We start from the raw sequence: 26,116 nt of genomic DNA on the forward strand, positions 1-26,116 counted from the left end.
GCTGCAGTACTTAGTGCAAAACATACTGTAAGACAAAACTTAAATAAATATAAAAATAAGAATTAAAAGTGCTAAACAGATTAATATATAAATGTGTGCAGGTGATAATCAGTGCAAAAATGAAACAGTAATAAAGAGTCAACTTCCCACATTTGCAATAACTAAACGTCTTTAATAGCCACACAACATCTGGAGCAATAGAGGTTAAGAAGTGAAGAACCCAGTGATTCTGGAGAGGATGGACAGAAGTACCAATCACATCTCTGTGGAACTAAAAACAGGCCATTAAACCTACGCAGCTGTCTTTTAAGAACGATGTGATCTGAAAATTGCAAAACAAAAACTTTGAGAAGATTATGCAGTCACAGCGGCCAACTCTAGCTGTCCTAATGCATTGTGGGTGCACTACACAGCTTGTGCACCTTGATAAAAAACATTTCTCCTGCATTGCTTACTATGTTGTCTTAGCAATGCATTACGTACACTTTTGTAAATGTGTCCACATTTCTCAGTATGCAGTATATGCACAATTATACACACTGGTTCTTAACAAGGTTTAATGTACATTTTGTTCATCCAGGAATTTGTTGTGTAGCCTGTAAATATGCCAACTGCATAAATCTGTTAATTATGAGTGTCTCTACATTTTACATCTAAATTGCCCAGTTTCCCACTGTGTAATAATTTCTGTTTCGTGGACACCCACCTCTCCATTGCATTCAAGTTGGCTCCCATCCAGTCCTTATGCTCTGGCTGACCCTGTTTACATATGTTGAACACAAATATTTACCCAAACAATATAAGTGCCATAAATTGCCAGCTAAGGGATCCAAATGCAGGCTCTTGAGGCAAACTGGACGAACTGAAAATACACCTTTAATTCAACCAGTGGAAAAGCCAACACAAAAACCCAAATGACAGCACAAAACCATATCCAGGCAGGGAACACATAAGTAAGGGTAACAGACAGAAATTAAGACTGAGGGGAAGACAGCACTATTTATACACCAAAGGGTAATCAGGGAATTGGACCGAGGAGAGTAAGGAGACACAGGTAATGTAATCAAAGACAATGAGCTGGGAGGGGAAGTAAAATTAAACGCAAAACACAGGAGACAAATAACTACCAAAACAAAACAGGAAACGACAGTTAATAACTAAACGCGGAAGCACAGACACAGGAATAAACTTAACACAGGAGACCCTGAGGGAGCATTTTAGCTTTAATACAAACAAAACTGTAACTAATAGCAAAAGGTTCAAAATGCTAAAGAACACAGATGAGGATGAAAAAGTGTACACTGTAGCAAACAGAATCAAATAGAGAGCACCTGACAAACTAGCATTTAATGATCCAAACAACACAGGACTTTGACATTTGGACATTGAAAAAGACTGACATTCAGCCACATGTTTACTTAGAGTAGTGGCATTGCTGGAGGATGGCAATGCCAGTCTGTCACTTTGTCACTCAGCCAACTGCTTTGGTCCACACAGAAATATTTAAATAATTAGTGGAGCTTTCATGGTCGTTTTGAGTTTTGGGATCTTTGGAGTTTTTCTGATTTTGAATCTTTCGTTATTTTTGTTTTATAGTTCTGTTGTGTGTATTGGTTAGTTTTTAAATCTCTCCTATTTCTTGTTCATTATTTTTTCTTTGCCTCTGCGAGGTTGATCTCCTCTTGTGTTCCTGTTCTGTTCGCTCGGCCTTTTCTTCTGGTTTTTACTTATGTGAAAATTTGTATGCTGTTAGTCTGTCTTATCTCACTTCCTGTTTTACTTTGGTAGTCTTTAGTTGCTTGTGTTTCATGGCTGCATTCCCACCTGTTTCAAATCTGCTTATTATCATGGGTTTGTATTTATTGTCTGTTTCCCTTTGGTCTCTGTCTTCATTCTGCCTTCCTCATAGTGTGTTTTTTTTCCTGGAAGATTCTTGTTGTGAAATATTAGGTCTTGTTTTGTTTTGTATTCAGTGAGTGTTCAACTATAAAGCTGCTTTTAAGTTTATTCTTTTTCTGCCAACACAACACAGCCTCTCCTTAACAAAAATAACCTTTTAATAATGAGAGATCATTGAAAAGAACTAAACATTAAACTATTTTTACGATTAGAGTCTGATTGGAGCCTATAATGTAGGAAAAATAGTGGTGGCGCAGAAGGAAGTGGAGATGATGTTTCACATGAATGAAAGTCTGAAAGGCAAAATGACAGAAGAGCAGTGCAATTTAAAGCCAGGAATGCAGGCAGATGAGTGAATATAGACCCTCCTAAACAAACATGCATAAGCTTTACTTAAAAAGCGCTCAAAAATGTAAGAATATCTGAGAACTTGTATTATGTTACATAATACAAGTTCTCAGATATTCTTTCACACTGTTGCACACTGAGATACCAATTGTGGCGAACTTTAAGTGACAGCATATTGGGATACCTACATACATACAATGTGCTGAAGTGGGTCTCACCGGGCTGTAGCTACAGGCTCTAGTTAAGGTATCCAAAACACATTTTGCCCAACTCTTGGATTGTTTTGCTCTCCACAGCATTTATTATTTATGCCCACAAATAGTTTCTAAGCTATACTCTTGTGCAGCCATGCTTTGACAGTGAAATTAATTTCTCAGATGGGAACTAGCATGGTGACAAAAACGCCTGCCTACTGTCACTTCCTTTCCGATGTGTTTCAATTAATTTCAACCTCAGTTTCCAGATTGCTTAGTAAAAAAAAAAAAGAACAGTGCATTAAAAATGGAGATAACACTAATATTGTTTCTGCGAGTGCATATGCTCCCACGATATGGCACAGATACAGATTTTACTTATTTATAACATAAATCCAGGATGATGAAACATTTAATAAAACTGCAGCAAGACTCTAAAATTTAGGAAATCACTCTGACATATGTTTGATTTATAACACATTTACAAGAGGTAATGAAAACTTCAGCTGCATTTTCAAATGTCATTTCTCACGTTTCCTTGTGTAAGTCTCTGCTGCTAAAAGGCTGAAAACGCCTCAAACTGTGTGTGAGTCCTGCTGATTTTTCATATGCACATGAACTTTTATTGCCTTTTTATGAGGCTTGTCAAGTGGCAATAATATGTAGACGCACTTCATAAAGAAGCAACCCAGTACAGGAAGATTACACAGGCCACAGGCAAGTAAGTGCCATGCAAGTGTTAACTTCAAACTTGAAACTTTTGAAAAAGTTTCACATCTAGAAATGTACAGGCTCACAGTTTCCACTAGCTCAGTCACAGTTCAATACTTTGACCTTCTCTCTAATTAGAACCATATATTTGCCGATAATGAGAGTAATGTAGCCTGATGGTTATGGCCATGGAAAGATGGCTGGTGTTAAATGGTGCTTACAGCCAGTAACTGTAAGGCATGTGAGCTGGTGCACGAGAGATGCAATTCACTCGGATGGTGATGGGAATAAAAATCAAGTAAGATAGTGTGAATTATATTCTTGCAGTCTTACTGGTATAGATTGTATGCGAGACGAACATTTGCATCAGTGTGGTGCAGTTGTACACTTGCGTTTAGCCGAAGGTGTCTCTCATTTCTTCGTTTTTGACTCATTTCACAAAAATCCTCCTCTGTTCTTTCTAGAATAGCTTTATTTCTTTCGCTTTACTCTCCCTTGCTCTTTGCTGCTTTTCTTTTGCTGAGTCTCAACTCTTCGGGGATTCACACAGAGAAATCAATTTTGCCTGGCCTCTTTGCCGATGGAATATATATAAATATTCACATGCGGCTATTTTAGATCCTCAGCTTAGGGACTGAACTAGTGGATGAGCTGTTCTACTGTTTGATCATGAAGCTTGCATACATCTGTCTCTGAATGTTTTCTCTTTTCCCCCCCCATGCATCCTTCTCTTCTTTAATTTCCTCCTTCCATTCCTCTGATTGACTTTAACGGCATCTGTTACGTCTGTTGATTGCTTTTTTTCTTCTCTCTCTTCTCCAAACTCTTCCTACACTTGAAGCGTGATAAATAATAGGAAGGATCCTATTATTTATCACGCTTCTCTTCCTCACTTTTACCTTTCTTGTTTTATTTTTCCATATGTACTTATTAAAATCTCTAATTTCTACCCAAAATTTCCTGTTTGTTCAGAGATTCCTAACTCTGACATTTGCCAACTTGGTCATTTTTATTAATTCATCATGTTCTTGTCTGTTATGTAGTGCTGAGAAATTATTTTGCATATATTTCACCATGACATATTTCAGATCATCAAACAAATTTTAATATTAGTCAAAGATAAGCTGAATAAATACAAAATGCAGTTTTTAATTCATTCAATTATTTCAGTCATTCAACGGAGAAAAAGACGTAATCTGAACCTGCCTGGACCTGTGTGAAAAAGTGATTTCCTTCCTAAATCTAATAACTGGCAGTAAGAACTACAATACCAGCATTTGCATTGACTGGGGAGGAGTCTTTCACATCACCGTGGAGGAATTTTGGCTCACTGTTCTTTGCAGAATTGTTTTGATTCAGCCACAGTGGAGGATTTTCACGTATGAATGGCCTGTTTAAGGTCGAGCCAAAACATCTCAGGTGAATTTCTTTTTTGAGGTATTCAGAGGTAGACTTGCTGGTGTTTCCCATCATTCCTTTGCTGAATAATCCGAGTGCCAGTCATCAAGAAATTTTTTATCTAATGTGAAAATGCCCCTCTCCCATGGATGCCATTTTTCCTCATTTCTGCTCATTCTCTTACTGTTGAATCATGAACTCTGACCTCAACTGATGCTCTTCTGGAATAGTTTTGGTTGACCGGCCTCTCCTGGGAAGGTTCACCACTGTCCCAAGTTTTCTCCATTTGTGGATAATTACTCTCACTGTGGTTCACCAGGCTGGGTTCACTCAAGGCTTTGTAACCCTTTCTAGACTAATGATGTTGTTTCTCAGCTGTTCTTGAGTTATTTTAGATCGTTTGGACGATTTGTTGAAGGATTTCTTAATTCAATAGGCTTTGTGGTAATCAGGTGTGAGTTGTGGGGGGTAACTTTTTTAAATTTACATCATTAGAAAAAACGCACTTTATATTTTCTCACCTTATCTTAGTCTAATGTCTTTTTTCATCATCTGAAATTAGTATTCAGTCTTCTTTCCTTCGCATCTTCCATACATCTCACCTCCTGCAGTTTCACTGGCTATTCTTTATTGTGCTCATAAACCTTTTACTTCAACTATCTTTATAATTAATACCCTTTGAACCATGTGACTTCAATTTTAGAAACAGATTCATATTTCATAAATCTCCCCGAACTCACTGATGCAGAACCTTTCTGCTTAATTTAAATGCTGGCTTCTAGTGGTTTGCATAGTGCCTCTACATGAATGAACACATGTAAGCTGCAACCCAGGCTTAATTTGGGACGCACACAGCGACCGACTGTACACCAGCAGCCGCTGATGCTGGAGCCACCTGTGTTATGCTGACTTCCTATCCCCTGGCCGCTGGTCTGTCTGGCGCTGATAACTACTTCATGGACATCCACCCTTCTGAATCAGAATCAGAATCAGAATGGGTTTATTGCCAGATGTTGAGGTTTACAACATTAGGAAATTGCTGCGGTGCTTCAGTGCAGACAATAAGAATTAAAGTGCTATGTAGAAAGAAAGATATGTGCATGAGATATACATGAGAATAAGAATTATGAGTGCTACGTAGAAAGATATATACATGAGTGCAGGTGGTGATCAGTGCCAGACATGAAATGATGCAGTGACACAGCGTAGGGTCATGTGTTAGTGGCGGGGACAGTCATGTGGTTATTGTTCATGTGTCCAACAGCAGAGGGGAAGAAACTGTTCTTGTGGCGAGAGGTTCTGGTGCGAATGGACCGGAGCCTCCTGCCTTCTGCCTTAAATCCTAGTGTCTAATTCACTCTCTCTCTCTCCCAATTGTCAGCTTTGTTTTACAAACAGAGCAGTGATGTTGTCTCTCAGAGGCACACCTCTCTCTGCCCTAGCCGGCTGTCAGGCTAGATCTGAGCCAGTGTGCATACAAGGTACAGCGGTGAGCATGCATATTTAGTGCACAAACACGCACGTCTGCATCAATACAACAATTCACATGCGGACACACACATGAGCATGAACACGAACACATTTAAAGCAGGCACAGCACATGCCAACGCTCTAGACGACCTCGCCTTGACCCGACGCAAGACAACTCACTGGCACCCGCGCAGCTAATAGAGCTCGACAGGTGAGTGTATTTGACAGTTTGTGCGCGCGCATGTGCTTAGACTCACTCTGATACATATTTAATATGAGGCTGCAGCGTAGTGAGTGAAACTAGGACACGAAGCAGGCCAAAATATATCCTGGCTAAATGTGAGTGTTTCTCTCCGAGCAGTAGATGATGTGCATACTTATTCATTAGCTTTTTTTTTCTTTTTAAAAAAAAACTTTTTAACCATTTTCCTCTCCTTTCACTCGCTTATCATTCAGCCCCAGGGCTCATTTTAGACGTATGTCTATTAGCCACACACAGACAGATGCGCATATGTGCTGACAAAAGGGAGGCAAACAAACACAAGACCACCTCAGCCATTTGAGGACACTTTCTGTTTAATGTTATTTATAAACAGCTTTTGAGTCTGGCATTGTTTGATAACCACATACAAAACATTTGGGTTGCACAAAGGAAGAGAGTAAAGGAAAAGAGTTTAGAGATAGAGCTGTGTGTGTGTGTGTGTGTGTGTGTGTGTGTGTGTGTGTGTGTGTGTGTGTGTGTGTGTGTGTGTGTGTTGGGAGTGGCAAGGAAAGGAGCAGAGAAGGAGGAGAAGGAAAAGAGAATAGACAGACAGACAAGGAGAGAGAAAGGATGCAAGTTTTGGAGGGGTGAGGAGAAGGGGAGGGGAGGGAGAAAAGGGGATGAATAGGAAAGCTGGAGGAGCGGTAAGGGGAGGGGTTGGGGGTGGAGCAGTGCAGTGTACCGTTTATCTTCAGTGAGTCAGCGAAAACAAAACAGGAAAGCAAAAAAAAAAAAAAAGACTGAAAGGGAAAATGATATAATGATAAAAATCATATTTAAAAAATAATAATAAAAGTTCCAGCCTCAAGCTCCCTGTTTTTAGTCTCTCTCTTTTTTTTGAGGGAACTACTGAGACACATCAGAGAATCAGTTTATCCACTTTTTTTTCTCTTTTTTTTTAAATATATATATAAACGTCATCCTCACAGGAATAAACAGACACAATTTACATCACCTCTGGGTTAACAGCAGCACAAACAAGTTCACCAGTAGGGATTTCTAAATCCTACATGTCAGGAGAATGACTCAAGTGACAGGCTTCCCGACATCTAGATAGAGAGACATGAAAAGGCGGGGCTCAGTGGGAAACACACCCAAGCAGGGTACAAATGCGGGCCCTGCTCATGAATTCCCATCAAAACCAGGTATTTTAAGGATGCCAGCAAAACTAAACTCATTATTCTTTGTGCTTTTTGTTAGCGTGCCAATTATTTAGCTTGGTTTTTTTTTAAGCTTATAGTTCATCTTTTTCATAAAAGGGTATTTTTCTTTTTCAAAATAAGATTTATAACTTTGTAATTGTAAAAGAAACAAAGAGATCTTTAGCATTACTGGCTTGCCAAGGTACCCGGGTGGCCCATGAGTATCTGTACAGGTTTTGTCATTGAGCACTTTGGCTGAGTGACTGAGTCAAAGTCTCGGCATTATCTGTGGTGCTCTGTTTGTGATTCAAAAACCTTGGACTCATGGGGTGTTTATAGTGGGACAGGAAGGCTGTGAAGGTGATAGATTGGGCTATTTTGGGAGGGTTAGAGGGTGTGTGCTTGAACCGCTCAAAGGGCGCCATGTCACACAGTTCTTTCTGTGCTTTTTTTAATTTCTTGAAGAGTAGTCCCGAGCCAACAAAAGGCCAATGGGATTCTCTCTCCTCAAACGTAGCAGCATTAAAATCCAAGTCTCCAGTCAGGGCTTGCACATCGATGTCTGTTTCGGAGCACACTAAACAAAGAGAGAAAATCAGGAGTTTGTCAGTCGTCCGGTGATCATCACAGATTTTGAGCTACTTCTCTGCTCTCCTTTTGATGAACGATTGGATCTTGGCAGAAGATGTCGTGACTTGTGGTGATCATCATCTGATTGAAAGCTCCCGAAGAATATTTGGATTGGATCATCTCTCTTTAGAAGATGTATTTATAGCCTCTGTGGTATGAAAGAGGAAAGTGCATATCTGTTTCTTGGAATTGTGAGTCTGGCTCAGGCCTCAGCTTTTCCTTGACCTGCATAAGCTGAGCCTCTGTTTTGTAGCCACAGAGGTCAAAGGCTGAATGAAATTCCAAAGTTTTGCCCATATTGGAAACTGGCTCTCGATAGGCACTCTTGCTTTCTAACTTCATTCTACCCGCATGGCTTTAGCGTTTTTTAATTAAATTTTTTAGAGGACACACACACACACATACACACACATATACATACAAACATTAATACAAAAAAATCGTAATCTTTTTCAGTCACTCGTTCCCATTCATTTACACTGACTGTGACCAGCTGGCTCCTCGAACGATTGGTTAGTTCTGAATGGCTTTTTGAAGTTTCGATGTGAGGGCACAGACAGATTATAGTTTTCAACAGTTTGAAGACCTGAATGGCGAATAGTTGAGTGACAATTTCTGTGGTACTTTCAGAATTTAGACTAAAAAGTTAAAAGTTAAGCATACAGATTCACATTAAACTTGTCCTGATACGTGAAAGAAAACCACTTTATTTGCAGGTATATAATGGTTATAGCTATTACTGCTAAAACGTTTCACAATGACTCATTTTCCTGCCACTTGTGTCAGCGGTATTTTCTTTCTTGATCTTAAGGTGTTGCTGAGTGAGTACGGTGACAGCTACAAATGAGTATGTCTTCCTCTCGGCTTGACTGACAGATGGAGGTTGCGGTTGAGAGCGCTATCGTGTCACGGGGGCTAAACGCAGAGACCGAGCCATGAACTGTTTTGTTACTTACTGTGTGTTCCTGTTGCTGAATTATTGGCTTGTTATTTTATGTGGCTGTACATAAATTCAGTGAAGCAGTTGATGCCAGAGACACAAAAGTTTTCCTGTTGTTTCCCTTGGTGACATCATCAAAGCAAGTGGGCAAAATAGTTTTCCCTGACTAACATGTATTGATTATGACTCAGAATGACCCCTGCATTAATACCACAGGGATTTTCAGTGATGTCCTTTGTACACAGTCATTTACACACACATTTATGTGCACATGCCTCATTTAAAGAGCCAGAACAAGGTGGTTCAGGAGAATGAATCATATGGTTGCATCACCAGCACAACAGTGTCCGTTTCCTGTCTCAACGTAGGATCACAAAGTAGAGTGACAGCAGCAGAGCTGATGACAAACACGAAACTAAACCTGCATGATGTGACCCTGCTTTGTTATTAGCTCTCTGGACCCCAATTGGTGGGCCAACGGAAGTTCTGGGGATGCACTTGTTCTTCCTCCTTGTTGTGGCAGACAGGTCATATTTATCACCATCTGGAGTGTAGTCTTTTTCACCCCCCTCCTGAAGTACCTGCACCTCATTGAGCCCCCCTTTTGCCTTGCGGCCACGGCGAGTACAGTTTCGGCGGCCTCCTTTAGGTGGCCGTGGTAGGGGTGAGGGTGAAGGCAAGCTGTACTGGTCCCCGTGGGGCAAGTATGGCCGCTGATGGTGGTTGTGATGGTTTCTGTGACGATTCAGGTGGTTTAAAGACTCCCCGTGCTCAATCTCTCTGCCTGGGGCGCCATGCACATGACTCTCGCCTGATATGCAACTGGGCAGCTCCTCTTTCTTGAGCGTTTTCAGGTCCCTCCCTGTCAGCTCAGGCGGCGAAACACACATCAGAGAGGAGGTGGAGCCTCTGAACCTCCGCAGCCAATCCCAAAGCGACAGGGCCTTGCAGTCACACTCCCAGGGGTTGTCGTTGAGTCGCAGGTACTCCAGGGCTGGTAGAAGAGTCAGGGTGGCTCCAGACAGCTCAGTGAGGGAGTTATTAAACAGGTACAAAGTAGTGAGACGCCGAAGGTCATGGAAGGCCTGACGATCAACCCACTGGATTCGATTCTGGTGGAGAAGGAGCCGGTCTAAGACTCCTAGACCTCGAAAAGTGTTCTGGCGAAGACTCCATAGACGATTGCCATGTAGGAAGAGATGACTGAGGTTCAGAAGGTCGATGAACAAATCATCCTCTAGGAATTCTAACTGGTTATCCTGCCAGGATGTAGGAATAAAAAGGAAAGATAAAAAGAGAAGCTTAAAATGGGTTGCAAGACATCAAGCATAGTTTTTATTACCTGAGTATGAGTAATCCATTGCATTTGCATTTTTCTGTTTGTTTTAGAATCATACAAGATACAGATAATATGTTAATCCTTAAATAAACTATACATGTGTGTTTGGTGTGTGTGTGTGTGTGTGTGTTATAGAGAACACATGCATAAACTAACTGAACTGGCTAAATAAAGTGGATTAAAGAGCTCAAAAGTGGACCCTTTGAATTAAAAACTATGTTTTGAGTTTTGACTAAGTTTGGAGATTACTATATCAAATAAATAATAAGGGGTAATCTACTCTCATTCTACCAACTGATTTCTCTCTATTTTTTTCCCTTTGGGGTTTCTTTGAAAAAACAAACAAACAAACATTTGACGTAAAAGTGCTTCCAAACTTGTGAGTCTGTAGCTGTTGCCTCAGTTACTAAGTAGGTTTGAAACAATGAAAACATCATTTACTCATAATGAACCTTTGGACAGTTTTGAACTCACTCATGGTTCTGTACATTTTCAGTTCAGTGAAAAAAGAAAAGAAAAACTTTTTCATTTATTAAAATAATAACTGAATAAATACCCAATTAGCCATAATTCAAATTGCAACAGTTACAGCGCTTAAAAGCTACAAACAGTAAGTACTGTAAGAAAGTAAGAAAAAAGGCTATGAGCTGTTAACTCTCAATATAACAAAAACATAAATCAAATAAAACATATCCATTAAGGAGAAAAACACACACAGTCAGCTGTCACACAGTCAGCTGTGTAATTTCAGCTTCAAAAAAATTGCCCATAGTAACAATGAATTTCTCTCTGTTAACATTGAGAATGCAGCTCATGATCTGATGAGGCTTTTATCATGAATTTATTCCCTTTGTGAAAGTAAAGCGTGTTGTAGGAACACTTTTAGTGCCAATAAACTGTCCTTTCGAAAATATGATTTGAAAACAGAACTTTCTAACCCCTTCATATAATGTTATGAATTCCACTTTTATTTGGCCCAATATAGTATATAAGTTTTCTCCAGAGCAGTGTAAAAATCTAAACAGACTCTTTATTTGAACACTAATAGGTAAAAAACAGTTTCTTTCATGTCTAAACCTGTTAGACTGCTATAGCTCACTGACAACATCTAGCAAGCAAGTCAAAACTACTAGACATCTGACATTTGCACTTAACAGACCCAAAGATATTTGATAAATGGGCTGGCACTTACATAGCGCTTTTGTACTCAATTCAAGCACTCAAAGAACTTTCTTACTACAAGCTTCATTCAATCATCCACACGACACTGAAGTCCTCTTTTATTTTTCTATCCAAACCACTTTTAACCTTTACTGTTCACATACTCACACTCTGCATCGCGGGCCACTGAGGGTTCAACATCTTGCTCAAAGATACTTTGCAGTAAATGCACCACTATCATTCACTGCCAATCTTAGCAATTTTTCCATCGTGATATAAATAGATCATCCTTCTGTCTTCATAAACATACTGTGTAATTAATGAAATCATATATTCAGGCATGGATTCGGATTACATAGTTCTCTTGCAGGGGTTAGCCACAGAAGTTGTACTATAGGAGTATTGTTGTTTCAGGAAAGCTCGTGGTATTTTCATTACACTCAGTTATTTGATCAGGGACCAATTCATGGGGCGTAAGTGCTGAACCAACTTGATTGACAGATTACACCATAATGCGATTGTGGTGGCAGATGCAGTACACAATAGAGATAAAAGGCAGCTGTTATCCGTGTACCTGTAGATAGAGATACTGGAGATTATGTAAGCCTGAAAAGATCCCGGGAGGGAGGGTGATCAGGCCACAGTGGTATAGATGAAGGGCATGTAGCCGACCAAGGCCCAGGAAGGTGTCCGAGGCAATGGCCTTCAGGTGCCGGTTGTCCCCAAGATCAAGCTCCTCTAGGCGGTCAAAGCCATGGAAGGTGGATGGTTGTATATAGGAGATGTTGTTGGAGTAAAGCCACAGCATAGTGGTAGTGGGCGAGAAATGCCCTCGAAGTAGCCGTTGGATCTTGTTGTTTTGCAAGAAAACGCGCTCGCTCTGAGCGGGGATGCCCTCAGGCACAGCATGGAAGTTGTGGGCCTGGCAGGAGACAGTGCTAGGTGAAGTGTAGCAGATACAGTGGCGAGGGCAGGGTGAAGAGAGATCCAGGCCCCACAACACCAACAGTAGCTCCACCCCACCGTAACCTGAGAGGGGAGGAGGAGAGGAGGATGGGGATGAAAAAAAGAGAAGGATGGAAAGAGAGAGAGAGAGAAGCTTTATTAATTTAATTCATACGGCAGAGATTCTGTTATCAGACGCATCTTGAATGAAACACTCATTGCTCTCAGTTTACAAGGGCAACAATAGGCATGGTTCAGTGCAGACGAATTACAACGCTGACACAAATCTCTCTCTGTCTCGCACACACACACACACACACACACACACACACACACACACACACACACACACACACACACACACTTGTGTATGGTTGTGTGAGCTCATTCTTCCTACATATTTTTCAACTGTTTGCTCTCAAACCTTTTCTACACCCACTGCTACCTTCACAATAAACACAATAAACTAGTTCAAACCCCCAATTTTAAAGTCATGGGATCATTTTCTACCAAAGCCTCAGAAAGGCTCTGTATACAATGTGCAAAACATGGAAAAATACTGCTCAGGTGTGCAAGCATTCTGTTAAGAGGGGAGAGTGTGTGGTGTTTTTTATCATGCGCTAGTATTGCTGTCAGTGAGGTAAATACATATATATTTTTCTCTTCCTTCCACTAATCTTGACAATATGGCGCACACACACACACACACACACACACACACAGCATCCCATCATGCAGTGTTATATCCTTTGGTTATCTTCTAAAGGCGACACAAAATCGATGTTTCTGCTGCTTACAAGTGAACACACACCAAACCTGTAATACGGTCCCACAATAAAGGAAACCAAGAAAGGAGGATATTGGGAGAGGGAGGAAGTGGAGGATGAATAGGGGAATCATCTGCAGTGTGGCTGTGAAGTGGATATTACTTTTTGTTTTCAGATTCCCTTCATCTCACTCACATTTATTTGACTTTTTCCCCTGCTCTGGATCATTCTAGTGTTTGATGTGTTTGTAAGGCTGGGGAGACAAAAATGAAGTCAAGCAGAAAGAGATGAGGGTGCAGATCTCGGGAATAACTGCTAAATGAAGAGAACGATGACCTGTGTGTAACTTTTGGTGTGTCGGTGTATATGTCTGCCTTTCATTGTCAATTTTATTTATATAGCATAACTTTAGAACCACAGTCTGTTTAAGGCACTTCAGATTGAAGATCCTACAATATTATAATTATTATTCATTTAAATTTGATTTAGACAAGTCATATACAATACAGACAAAGATGACACAAGCAAGTAAGATTCCTTTTATTTGAAATGAAATGTGTGTGTGTGCATAACTTGTGCTTTTGCACCAGCTTAAGTCTCAGATTGTATGATTAGAAGGGAGAGCTAAGACGGGTATTGAAATTAAACCAATAAAGAAAGAAAGAAAGAAAGAAAGAAAAATAAAGAATAAATAGATTAAGTAGTTAAATGAATGGTTCCTATAATATTAGAAAGAAACTCCAACAGTCACATGACCCCTTAATAGAAAGCATGTGGTGACAATGGGAAGTAAGCACACTTTTTTTAACAAGAAGAAACCTCAGACAGGAAAGGGCTCAATCTACTCGGTTTTGTTTTTTTCCGATTACAATTGAGTATCATCTAATTTGCATGTGGTTGTTATAACAACGTGGCCAAAAGTACGGTGACGTCATTTGTATGCAACACAAAGACAACACATCAACGTCGAGGTGACGGTATACCTGCTATAGTGAGTTTAATTTCTTGCGGTTCTGAGTTTTTGAAATCTGTTTTTACTCCATGTCTTTCTAACTGATGGTTTGCAATACTGTGCTCTCTTTGTTTTGTTATTTATTACATTTCGGTTCATAACTTGTATATTATTTCTAGTATTAGTTGTACAAATTGTAATAATCATCTTCCCTGTGTTTCTGCCTCATCTCTTCTTTTTCCAAATTTAGGCCTGTTTGTGTTTCCTTGTCTCGTGCATCTTGTTAAGTTTTTGTATATGTGACAATAAAAACAATAAAAAACCAATGAACAATATTTAACAATATAGAGGGGGAGCAAATTAAGAATGGAATAGAAAGAAAATAACACAAAGACAATCACGCCAAAATAGAAACATGTTTTTGTGTTAGCAGGCCCATGACCAGGGTTTAGAGATTAATGAGGTCCTGTCCTGTTTCTTATAAAGCACCTTTTTACTCTACCTGAGCACTCAAAGCAATTTATGCAGTATGCCACATTCACCCATTCACTTATCCCATTTGTTTTTATACTTAGGTGCTTTCTATCAGTCACACACATTCACTCTCCAATGAATGCATCAAAAGGCAATTTAGGGTTAGTATCTTGCCCAGGAAAATTTGGGATGCAGATTGGAGCAACCAGGGAATGAATCACCAACCACCGACACTACCTCTGAAGCTACATTTAAACCACACAAGTCATGCTTCCACCTAAACCCCCTAAATACAACCCAATGACAGGGAAATTAGAATTCCTGTCTTTTCAAAGTAAAAGCCATCTAGAGTGTCACTCATTGATTCGTGCCAATTTTTATTGTCTTATTTTGAAAAAAGTTTCAGGTTCAGTACTCAGTGATCTAATAGCTATTAACTGGCATGTGTGAGTGATATGGACAGATGTGATGGACAGATGTCATCCTGACCAGGACATCGCTGCTCTGTAAAGAACAACATGTTCTAAAATGTAAGCAGAGGATAGCAGAGTTTTATCCACACACTGCACGATTCTGTATTACTCTAAGCGGGACTGCAGCATTCTGTCCTGCTGTAACATAATGTGTGTTTGTCAGTATATCTAAATTCCTTGTAATAGTTCGTAAAGCTCTCAGTGGTTTTTACTTCCTAATTACATCTCTTACTTGCTCACTGTCTGTAACCCAGTGAATGCTCTGAGGTCATCAGATGCAAACAGCAGTTGCCTCGAAGCCCTTAATGTTTTAAGGTAAAGACCCTATAATAAAACAAAGAAAACAGAGAAAACCCCCAAAATCACATGAATCCCTTTGAGTAAAAGCTTTGGCGACAGTGGAAAGGAAAATATTCCTTTTAACAGGAAGAAACCTCCAGCAGAACCAGGCTCAGGGAGGGGTGGCTATGTGCTACAAGCTACCCTGTTGATTTTTAACTCATTTTCATTAATATACATTATAGTTAACAAAAGTATTTAGGATTAAGTTTAGAGGTTTTATTAATTTAACAAATTATTTAGATAATTTCAGTTCATATCTTAAAGGTAAATTACGCGGAACCTACAAATACGCTAATAAACAAAGACTACAACAAACAACACAATCTAAAAGATTGAACCAGCCACTACCTGCATTTTAAAACTGACCTCACAGCTGGCAACAACTAAATAAGAAACACATTTTAATACAATTCTGTAAAACTAGAAAAGTTAAAGGTTATCTTGCAGCGTCTCTCTGTCATTTACCATTCATACGTTTCCAGCTCAGTCTGCAGCTCTTTACATCTTCAGCTCTTGTCTTATGGTCTGAAACTCATATCATTCTGCTGCTCTGCTCCGGGTTTCACTCGTTATTTGTTCGGATAAATTCTCCACACTGGACTCTCTACTCAGTTCAGATATTGCTCCCTTGCTTTTTTGCACAGGTATGGAGTAGTGTCTGGGTTCCACTCTGCCACAACTTTATAGTCCAACTGCGATGCTACAGTATGTTAATGCTAACAGATGGCTAATGTGGCTATTTTATGGCTGTATTTTATCTATTTGTGAAGTTTTTTTTGCCCTGTTTTTGGTAACACTTTATAACATGACCTGCGAATGAGGGGCAAACACCCTGTACTTACATGCATTCTGCGGGCAACTAGTCAGGTTTTTGCAGGAAACAATCAAAATAATTTCACTGTTAGACCGCAAGTACCCTGTAATTACATGTAATTTCATGTAACAAGTTTTGTACTAGGGTTGGGTGATATGTAAAAAATTATTTTTTTCCGATTGCCTGCATCTATTAGCTCCATCGTTATTAGCAAACTTACTCATGGGCAAATAAATAAATGAATCGGCCTTGTAAAACGATCGCCGATAGGGGATAGTCGATATAGCCGTCCAATCGCCGAACCCTGCTTTGTACAGGAAACAATGAAATACTAACATAGAATTTAATTAAGTAATTTTAAGGGGTTATTTCATGGTAAATTTTAAGTGTACTTAAGGGTGTACAGTATACTTGATTCATTGTTTCTTGCAAAAACCACACGTGCTGCCTGCAAATTGCACGTAAGTACAGGGTACTTGCACCTTAGTCACTCCATAACACTACACGCACCCCAGAAAGTATACTTACAGTGTACTTGTTTCATTGTTTCCTGCAAAAACCTGACTTGTTGCCCGCAAATTGCATCCAAATACAGGGTACTTGTAGTGTACTTGTTACATGAAATTACACGTAATTACAGGGTACTTGCGGTCTAACAGTGTAATTATTTCAGTGTTCCATGCAAAAAGTATTTTAGTCTTACTTATGGTATTTTTGTGTTTTAATCTTTTATGTTAAGCAAATTTGAGATTGCACATGACAAAATCCTGGATTTCTGGATTGATTACTTATAAAAGTATTCAGATATTTCACACAATCTGGTTAAACCAATTGTATACAGACACGCACACTTTTAATGTCTTTATTGCACACACTAAGTAAAAAGTTGCGTTTCCCACCAACCAAGAAAGTGCAGACTATGCCGGTCAAGACTTTTTATGCCTTTATTTATAGGGAAGGAAATCTCTACAACCCACACATCCAATCTCATCTCCCCAGGAACACAGTGGTTCATTTATTTTTTTCCTGCCTTAACTGTGATCGATTGCTTAGTGTGTTCACAAAAAAAGGCATGGAAAGCACAGCAGCTTGTTTCCTTTAAGTTTAATCAGCTTGTTTTTTAGATAGAGATCACATTAGTTCACTTTTATAAAAACCTGAAACTCCAAGGCTTCACAAACTTTTGCTTGCAGAAGTATGTGACATTTCTTCTGAAGGATATACTGAGAGCACTGTCTGCTCTGTTGGACAAGTCTGACCTTTTTGTCAAAAAAAAAATGTTGGCACACAGCCTCCGTTATCACAGCAGCCCATCTTCTGTCTTCTCTCATAACAACAACAAATCAATGCTGTGTACTTTAAAATTGTATGATATAATGAATATTAATAAATATGGATGGTTAAGCAATAACTACTTAATTATTTGTGGATTTGTCCATGTTTTTACTATTTATCTGGAAATAAAAATACATAATTTATTAAGAATTGAAAGAAAATTATTATGCGTGGTTTGAAAAGTTAAACATGCTTAACTTTTCAAACCACGCATCATTAGATGCGTGGCAACCTTTAGCAGAAATTAAAGTAGCACCCCCCACCCCAACCCCAGGTAGTGAGTCCACCTGTATGTGCTGGTTCGTGCATGTGACTGTTGGCTCTCTCCGAGAAGGAAGGAAAGTAAGAATGAAAGGAAAACATTTTTAGAGTATTTCATTCATGTTATTTTATGTATGTTTATGTTATTTTATTGTTTATTTTATTCCAGCTCAGTGTGAAAATTTTTATTGCTGTTTTGCTGCTCTGCATCGAGACTGACCACGTTCAACACACGAGAGGGGAGCGCAGAGCAGAGGAAGACACACGGAGAAAGAGAATCTGACAAAAAGCAACAAAACAGCAGTAGTGATCTTTATCACAGCGGTGGCCCCGACACAAGTTGCCTTAAAGCGCAGCACAGCCATTCAGTGCAATCCAAGAGTTTGGATTTTCTCACTGCAGAATAAAAGGGAAATGTTTCAATTTGTTTCAGTTTGAGATGGTCTCTGGTCTCGTGCAACATCAGGTAGACCTCAATGTCATTTAACAGTTTTATGTTTATGTTTTATAAATTTTCATATTGAGAATCATAACTAACTTACTAGCAGTTTTTCTTGTCAGTCACTGTCAGTCAAGTATCTATACAACTAATGAATCACAGCACAAGCAAAACTTCTCTTCTTCTGTGATCACTATATAGCCATATAGCATTGTTCCCAAACTTAAATCAATATCCAACTTACATGGCATTTTTTTAAAACACTGGCAGTGGAAATGTGCTAAAGTGAGATGAAGCAGATATGAAAGGGGTTTTTTGCCACTGAGGTAAGGTACAATAGTAATGCAGTAAAAGAAGCAACTCATTTTAAAATGTGTTGTTATACAGCAAATAAGTAAGCCATCGTAAACTAGCCGTTGCTGTTCGTTACTGTGTTGCGGTGCTTTCTGCAGTACCAACAAATAAGATCATAGCTTGGTTTGTGAGCTGTACTAATGTATCTAAATTTGAATATATACATTGCACTGACAGACCCACTCTAGGGTTGAATAATAAATATAAAAACTGATCAATTTTACATTAAATATTAATGTTAGAGTTCCCTTCACATGTGCAGCCCCCAGCTTCCCTAGTTGTCCTTGTCTGTCTCGTTTTCCCTGTCCTCTTTTCCTTTTCTTTTTTTATCTGTTCCACACATTTTCGTCCCCCCAGTCTGTGTATAGGCTTGACTGGTCATTCGTTATTGCTATAAACGGTAACACATATAGTGGATATTCAGTGTTGCGGGGTATAGAAATGATTTTATCTTAACTTTTCTCTACTCCTTTGCTTTATTGGTCCATCTATGTTGCCCGTTTTCTTCATGCTTTTCTGCCTTCTTTCTACCGAACATTTACACATGCCTTCCTCCCCAGCTTATCTTCATGTGCTGCTCTGCCCCACCTGCTGTTTCTGTTAATTAGGGATAAAGCTGCTGTTTGTTACTTTGTGTGCGTGAGCATGGGAAATAAATACTGTGCATGTACGTCTTTCTGCGTTTGCGTCCTTGTCTCTTTGTGGTTCTTACTGAACAGCATTGCTTGACGGGACTTGACTGAACTCTATTGTCTTTGCTTGAATAGAAGCTCATCTTAATCTTTTGCCTCGAGATGCTTTCAGCTGATGAATTTGTTGTTAAAGCTGACGTGGCAGTGACATTCAGCTCCTAATTGCATACACTGTTCCAAAAAATAGTAATGTCAAATTATTTTACTGTGTATTTTACAGTTGCGTACTGTTTTTCTAGAATATCATTACATTTACATAAGTAGACTGTGATCTGACACGTCAAATGTAAAATAACATAACATCACTGTAAATGTAATAAAACACAATTTACTTGTTTGTTAAATATATTTTGTTGTACATATGTAAATTTAGATCGTAAAAATACGTCCAGAAATGTCTCCCATCATGCCTTGGGACATGTGCTGCTGTTTAGATGTTCTTGTTTTATTGTTTATGGTTACGTTACTTTAAACTGTTATCTTGAATGTTGTGTTTACGCCGTGGTGCAGCATCACTGACAGTTGTTGTTTCGTAGAGAGAGTGCTGTACCATGAGTGACTTCTGTTGTGCTGTTGTTGAACCTTGAGGAACATAGTAGCACTGGCAAGTGTTTTAATGAAGAGCTCCCCCTACCAGCTTGGAGTTAAATAACAAGCTCAATCTCTCTCTGTGAGCTTTCTTGTTAAGATTTCTCTGCATACCACAGTGTAAAGCATTGCATGGACACGCTGTGCTAATTAAATATCTTGAAAAAGAAATGTAGAGGTAGGACTTGCAATAACTATAAATAACATGATGCTAAGCTTTGGCCAATGAATGTGAGCTAACAACAACAAGGTCGCGGGTATGGCTGTGACCGTAGGAAAAACCCCTAATATGAAGGTATTTTACTGTGAATTTGACAGTAATGTTCTGTTCTTGTAGAATATCATTAAAGTTACATAAATAGACTTTGACTTCACATTTTGAATGTAAATTAACGTTAAATCACTGTAATGTAATACAACATAATTGTCATGATTATTAAATGTATCTGTCTGTACATATGCATATTTAGATTGTTAAAATACATTCACAAATGTATCATGATCTCACAAATATCTGTCCGTTAGTTGAAAGATTGAACTGTTGAATTCAAATGTAATGCTATGGAAAAGCATATAACATGATCCCTATAAGCTTGTGTTACATCACATAAGTATTATTATCGTTGCTAGTTAGGTCGTTTGTGGCTCAAGAGTTGTCAGTTCGCCTTGTGATCCGAAGAGTGCCGGTTCGCGCCCCGGCTCGGACACTCTCCGTCGTTGTGTCCGTGGTCAAGACTCTTTACCTACCGCCTACCGTATTTTCACGACCATAAGGCGCACTTAAAAGCCTTAGATTTTCTTCAAAAAGTGCGGCGCGCCCTATGTGTTGTAAGGAGAACGTAGTAGAGAACACCATGAGAACGTTAAAGGGTGAAGTGTGGGCGTTGATCGTATATACCGGGACAATCGCACATACCTGTATAAAAGAACAGGTATGTGCATTATGCAAGACATCGTTGTTTTAACAACCCTGAAAATGGCAAAGAGACACGCTTACGAAGCACAGTTTAAACTGAAGGCCATCAGCTACGCGGAGGAACATGGAAATCGAGCAGCGGCGAGAGATTTAAGATTAACGAATCGATGGTTCGCAAATGGAGGAAGCTAGAAAACAAGCTCCGGCAGGTCAAGAAAACGCAGCTGAGTTTCCGCGGACATAAGGCGAGGTGGCTCGAGTTGGAGGAAAGACTCGAGCGGTGGATCATCGAGCAAAGAGCGAGCGGGAGAAGCGTTTCGACGGTCACCATTCGGCTAAAAGCAGTTTCACTTTCACTTTTTATGACACGGTGCCATTTTTCCATCCGGACCAGGACTACGGTAGCGCAGCAACTTCCAGCGGATTATAAGGAAAAGCTGGCCATCTTCCGCTCCTACTGCAGCAAACACATCAGCGACAAAAACATCCAGCCCAGCTACATCACTAACATGGACGAGGTCCCGCTCACTTTTGACATCCCGGTGAGTCACACTGTGGAGAAGAAGGGGACCAGCACGGTAGCGATACGCACAACGGGGTATGAAAAGTCTTCTTTCACTGTTGTGCTTGGCTGCCATGCTAATGGACAGAAACTGCCGCCTATGGTGATTTTTAAGCGAAAGACTTTGCCTAAAGAGAAGTTTCCAGCAGGAATCATCATTAAGGCAAATGAAAAGGGCTGGATGGAAGAGGAAATGATGAAAGAGTGGCTGAGGGAGGTGTATGTAAGGAGACCAGGTGGTTTTTTCCACGCATCACCATCGCTGTTGATCTGTGACTCTATGCATCTCACAGCCGATGTGAAAAAACTAGTGCAACAAATGCACTGTGAGCTTGCTGTCATTCCGGGAGGCCTGACAAAGGAACTCCAACCGCTGGACATCGGTGTGAACCGCCCGTTCAAAGTAAGGCTGCGAGCGGCCTGGGAGCGATGGATGACCGATGGAGACCACAGTTTCACTAAGAGTGGAAGGCAGCGCCGGGCGAGTTACGCCACAATTTGCCAATGGATTGTAGATGCTTGGGCTAACATGTCTGCTGGCACTGTTGTTCGAGCTTTCGCAAAAGCCGGCATCGTTTCCGAGGAGCCGCACGGCACGGAAAGTGACTCTGACGGTGAAGACAGTGAACCTGGAATGTTTGATGGAGATTTAGCGCAGCTGTTCAATTCAGACACAGAGGATGAGGACTTCGATGGGTTTGATTGATGATAAAAATGTGAGTACCAAACTTTGTTTTGCTCCTGCTTTATTTTTAAATATGCACACTTGTATGCTTGTGTGTTGTTGATGATGACGATTACCGGCAATAGAAATGTGAGTAAGGTACCGAATTCAGGTTTGCTCCCGCTTTATTTTTAAATACGCATACGGTACTTGTATGCGCCCTATGATCCAGTGCGCCTTATGTGTGTGTTAAATACAGTAATGGCACACATAACTGAGACTGCGCCTTTTAGCACAGTGCGCCTTATGGTCGTGAAAATACGGTACTAGTGATGGCCAAAGGGGCCGATGGTGTGATATGGCAGCCTCGCCTCTGTCAGTCTGTCCCAGGGCATGCAATCAATTGTTATTTAAACCAACTGTTAACTGTATATTTCTGTACATTTACGTATTATGATTGTTGTTTATAGGTAATTTCATTGTTTGATCATGTAAAAATGTTCCTAATTTAATGTCTAAAACCACTTGGAAAAGGCAGAATCCCATGTCAAATTAGCGCAACAAACTCTATTTTCATTACTGAAAATGACTGTATTTTTATGGGACAGTTATTTTCTGTTATTTTACGGTCGCATTTTGGCGCCCCAGCTGCTGGAATATTACCCTTTTTTTAAGATGGTTTTGTTCCCTATTTATAGATGATTTCATTGTTTAATCACATTAACATGTTCCTGATTTAATGTTTAGCGGCACTTGAAAAAGGCGAGATCCCATGTCAAATTAGCGCAACTAATTGTATTTTCATTACTGGAAATAACCGTATTTTTATGCGGGAGTTATTTTCTGTTATTTCACGGTCGTATTTTGGCGCCCCAGCTGCCGGAATATTACCGTTGTTTTAGGATGTTTTTTTTAACAGTGTAACTTAAGGTCTTCATATCTTGGTAAAGTACACTCAACATTCTACTGGGAACGTCTCCAACCTCAGTTGCATCCCAAATCACATTTATGATTTCTCAGCTGTTAGTATACTTTAAATTTGCAATGGTAAACTCACTAGTAGCGTGTTCCCACTGGTCCCATTATGTGTATTTTTTCATCCAAATTGTCTTTGGTTCAAGACTCCTTGACACACACTTGCGATAATGCTGTTAGCGTTTAAGTTTGCATTTCCAATTGCTTTTCCTCCCTCGTTGCCTTTTGTTTACCCCTGCAGTCTTTCATTTCTTTTTTTCCTTTTGGTATTTTCATCATTTCTTTATATCTGACACCCTTCTCTTTACCCTTTACCCCCTTCAGTCTTTCCAATTATATCTCCCATCTTTCTGCTTTTCATTGTTCAATATAGTGTGTGCATGTGTTTCCCATTTGAGGGCAATGTCTGCTGATTCATGCTTATCTTTGCTTGCAGATTAACTGTGGGTGTTCAAAGTTTACAGATTGAGAGATGAAGCTGATGATATTAGATAAAAAGATTGCTGACTGCCATATGGCTTTGACACCGGGGGCAGTATAACTCCCACCAGCATCCATCCATCCAGACGCTTTATTTATTCATCATTTGCCTTGTAAAACACGAAATTTTCTCTGTTCACTTATGATGTTAGACAGCTTTTAAGAGTAAGATAGAAACAAAGAAAAAAGGGCTTGTGAGTCAAGGATTGAGCCACATAGGCATTCTTAATGATGCATAAGCTGTTGACATTTCTCAAAATGTACGCTACTGTTCTCAGCACCTTTGAGGGAAAATCTCCAATCCTGCATCAACAACAGGACCTTGTTTCCAAGCATGTTTCGAAACATCGTAATTTGAAGTCAGCAGTTCTTTGGACTCGCCACTGCCTTTAGCTTCACAGTACTAGTGCTGAAATACATAAACATGATTGCAAATCAGCAAGTAGCCGAGGTATCAAACTGGAATTGGGCCAAATCTAAAACCCCTAAAAACTCCCAGTATGGAGCTTCAAAGTAAAAAAACAAATGTCTTTTTCACTGGTAACTGTTTATGATGCATTTCCCCCGTGTGCTGCAGTTAAATAAGAAAATGAATTATGGGTACTTTCATTAAAGTGATTCATACCTGGCTTGAATCTTTCTTGATTAAATATTTTAAAGCTTATTTGATTTGATACCTGCTGCCTTAAGACATTTTTAGAGCTATATAGAGCAGTAGTTGGACAACAGCACATGTTTGCTTGCCTTTGATCCCTAATCACTTACCTTCCACTGGAAGTGCAAAAAACAATGTAAAGAGAGCTTCAGAGGAGTTTTTGTTGCCCCAAATAGATGTTTGTCAAAGAAAAATGTCTTCTATTGAGATTTACGGTATATAGAACCAGGAAGCATCTAGCAAGTAAGGCAGTAAAATGAACGACACAGTCATTAGATGCACAAATTACAGTAGCTTTGACACCAGGACATCACATGTACAAATTAACTTGAGTGATGAGTAACTGTTCAGCTCACCACTTACGATGAACCACAGGTTCTGCTGTGTCCATCCAAAGACCTTTCTTGCATGTTTCTCTGCCTGTCGTCTCTCCACTGTCTGTAATAAAGGCTTAAAATGCCCAATGATACTGAAAAATAATCTGCTGCCATAATAGCCTCCACTCTTCTGAGAAAGCCTTTGATAAGAATTTAGAGCCTGGCTGCAGGGATTTGTATTAGTGAGGATGGATGCTGTTGTTGGGTGATCAGATCTGGGTCCCTGTCATGTTCCCATTTCATCCAGAAGGTGCTGGATGGTATTGAGGTTGGGATGGAAAGCTGTGTTCAGCTTTACGTATCTCTACACCAAATGGATAAAAAACTCATTTTTAATCTCTTTGTGTGTCATATCATCAAGTTGAAAGTTCAAAGTCTGCATATTTAGCATTCCTGTTTATTTGTTTTAACCAAAATGTATTGCTTTTCTTTTTTGTAATTATAAGCCCCCGACATAACTATTCTCCACTGACTATTGTAATTTGTTTGCTCACTATTCTGCTGGCTTCAACACTGATAGTTAGCCAGCAGTGGGTAAACACTTAGCCCAGCTGAACTATGCACAGTAAGGACTCCGTTATAATTGGAGTCCAAGGATGTCTTATAGAGGGACCAAACCACAGACTTAGATTTCAGACTTATTATTTGTAGTTTTCACAATGGGATCCTTAAAAGACAGCTCATGCTAAAGTGTTCTCCACGTTTCTCTTTTCCAGGACAGTGCAGTATGTGAGAGCTTCCAATGACTAAGCCTGTGTTTAAATAGTATGTATGAAAAACAAAGTCAGGTAGTGGCTGCTTTAATCAGTTACTGAGAATTTGCAGACAGGTGACCACTAATGATGTGATGTTAAAGTAAAGCCCCGGTAACAAAGACCTAGAGACTGAGCTGCAACCATCTGGCAACCACTGGCTGTGAGGAAAAAAATGAGCATTCACCCACTGATTGTGGGTGGCTGCTGGAAGCTAGTGAAAATTATTGCTCCTGTCTATATCCGAACATATAGACAGGCCTATAGACAGTCTGCCTCTCACCCTATGACAGCTGGGATAGGAATATTGGATAGATGGATGAAGTTATATAAACATTTGCCCGATGCTGCTGTCACAAGAGGAAAATTTCCTATCAAGACAACAACAACAAAAAAAAGAAAAACACTTTGGGGACGGACCATTTAGGGAGCTACATTTTTGATTTTTGTTTTCTCCTCCCTGTCCCGTCCGGTAGCTTTAGCCCTGTTGTTCATTTTATTTTATTATTTTTCATAATGCCATGGTCCTGCAGTTTTAGAAAGCTGTGCTTTGGCTTGATTTTCACCCCCTATTGGTCAAGATCATTTTTTGGAGTTGGGTGTCAACACACTTTTGGTCATTTCATACTGTAATTCGTGCCTTTCTGAAGTGGTAAAGTTTTGTCTCCAGTGGTTTGCTGTTCAAATTCCAGCTTGACTGCCTCATTAACACACAGATGACGATGTCCTTTTGTCCTCTGGTGTAGCGTACACAATGTGGTGTTCACTTTACACCAGTAATTGTCTGGTTCGGCAAGTGATGCCT

At 39.7% G+C, this 26,116-nt stretch overlaps 1 protein-coding gene across 1 annotated transcript in view; it reads right to left on the bottom strand.

Moving 5' to 3' along the window:
* Nucleotides 1-1,202: 1,202 nt before the first annotated feature.
* rtn4rl1a (reticulon 4 receptor-like 1a) overlaps nt 1,203-26,116 on the bottom strand; it is a 122,697-nt gene continuing 97,783 nt past the window's right edge. The window contains exons 2-4 of the mRNA XM_085289258.1: nt 12,069-12,523; nt 5,878-10,253; nt 1,203-5,519 (exon numbers count right to left, since the gene is read on the bottom strand). Coding sequence (XP_085145384.1) covers nt 9,354-10,253; nt 12,069-12,523 — 1,355 coding nt within the window. The 3' untranslated portion in view covers nt 1,203-5,519; nt 5,878-9,353. The remainder of the gene's footprint in view (nt 5,520-5,877; nt 10,254-12,068; nt 12,524-26,116) is intronic.

This window comes from Mchenga conophoros, linkage group LG10, assembly GCF_057382185.1.
Source record: "Mchenga conophoros isolate Kocher_MC1m ecotype Shallow Benthic linkage group LG10, M_conophoros_male_GT1.1, whole genome shotgun sequence".
Lineage (NCBI taxonomy): Eukaryota > Metazoa > Chordata > Actinopteri > Cichliformes > Cichlidae > Mchenga > Mchenga conophoros.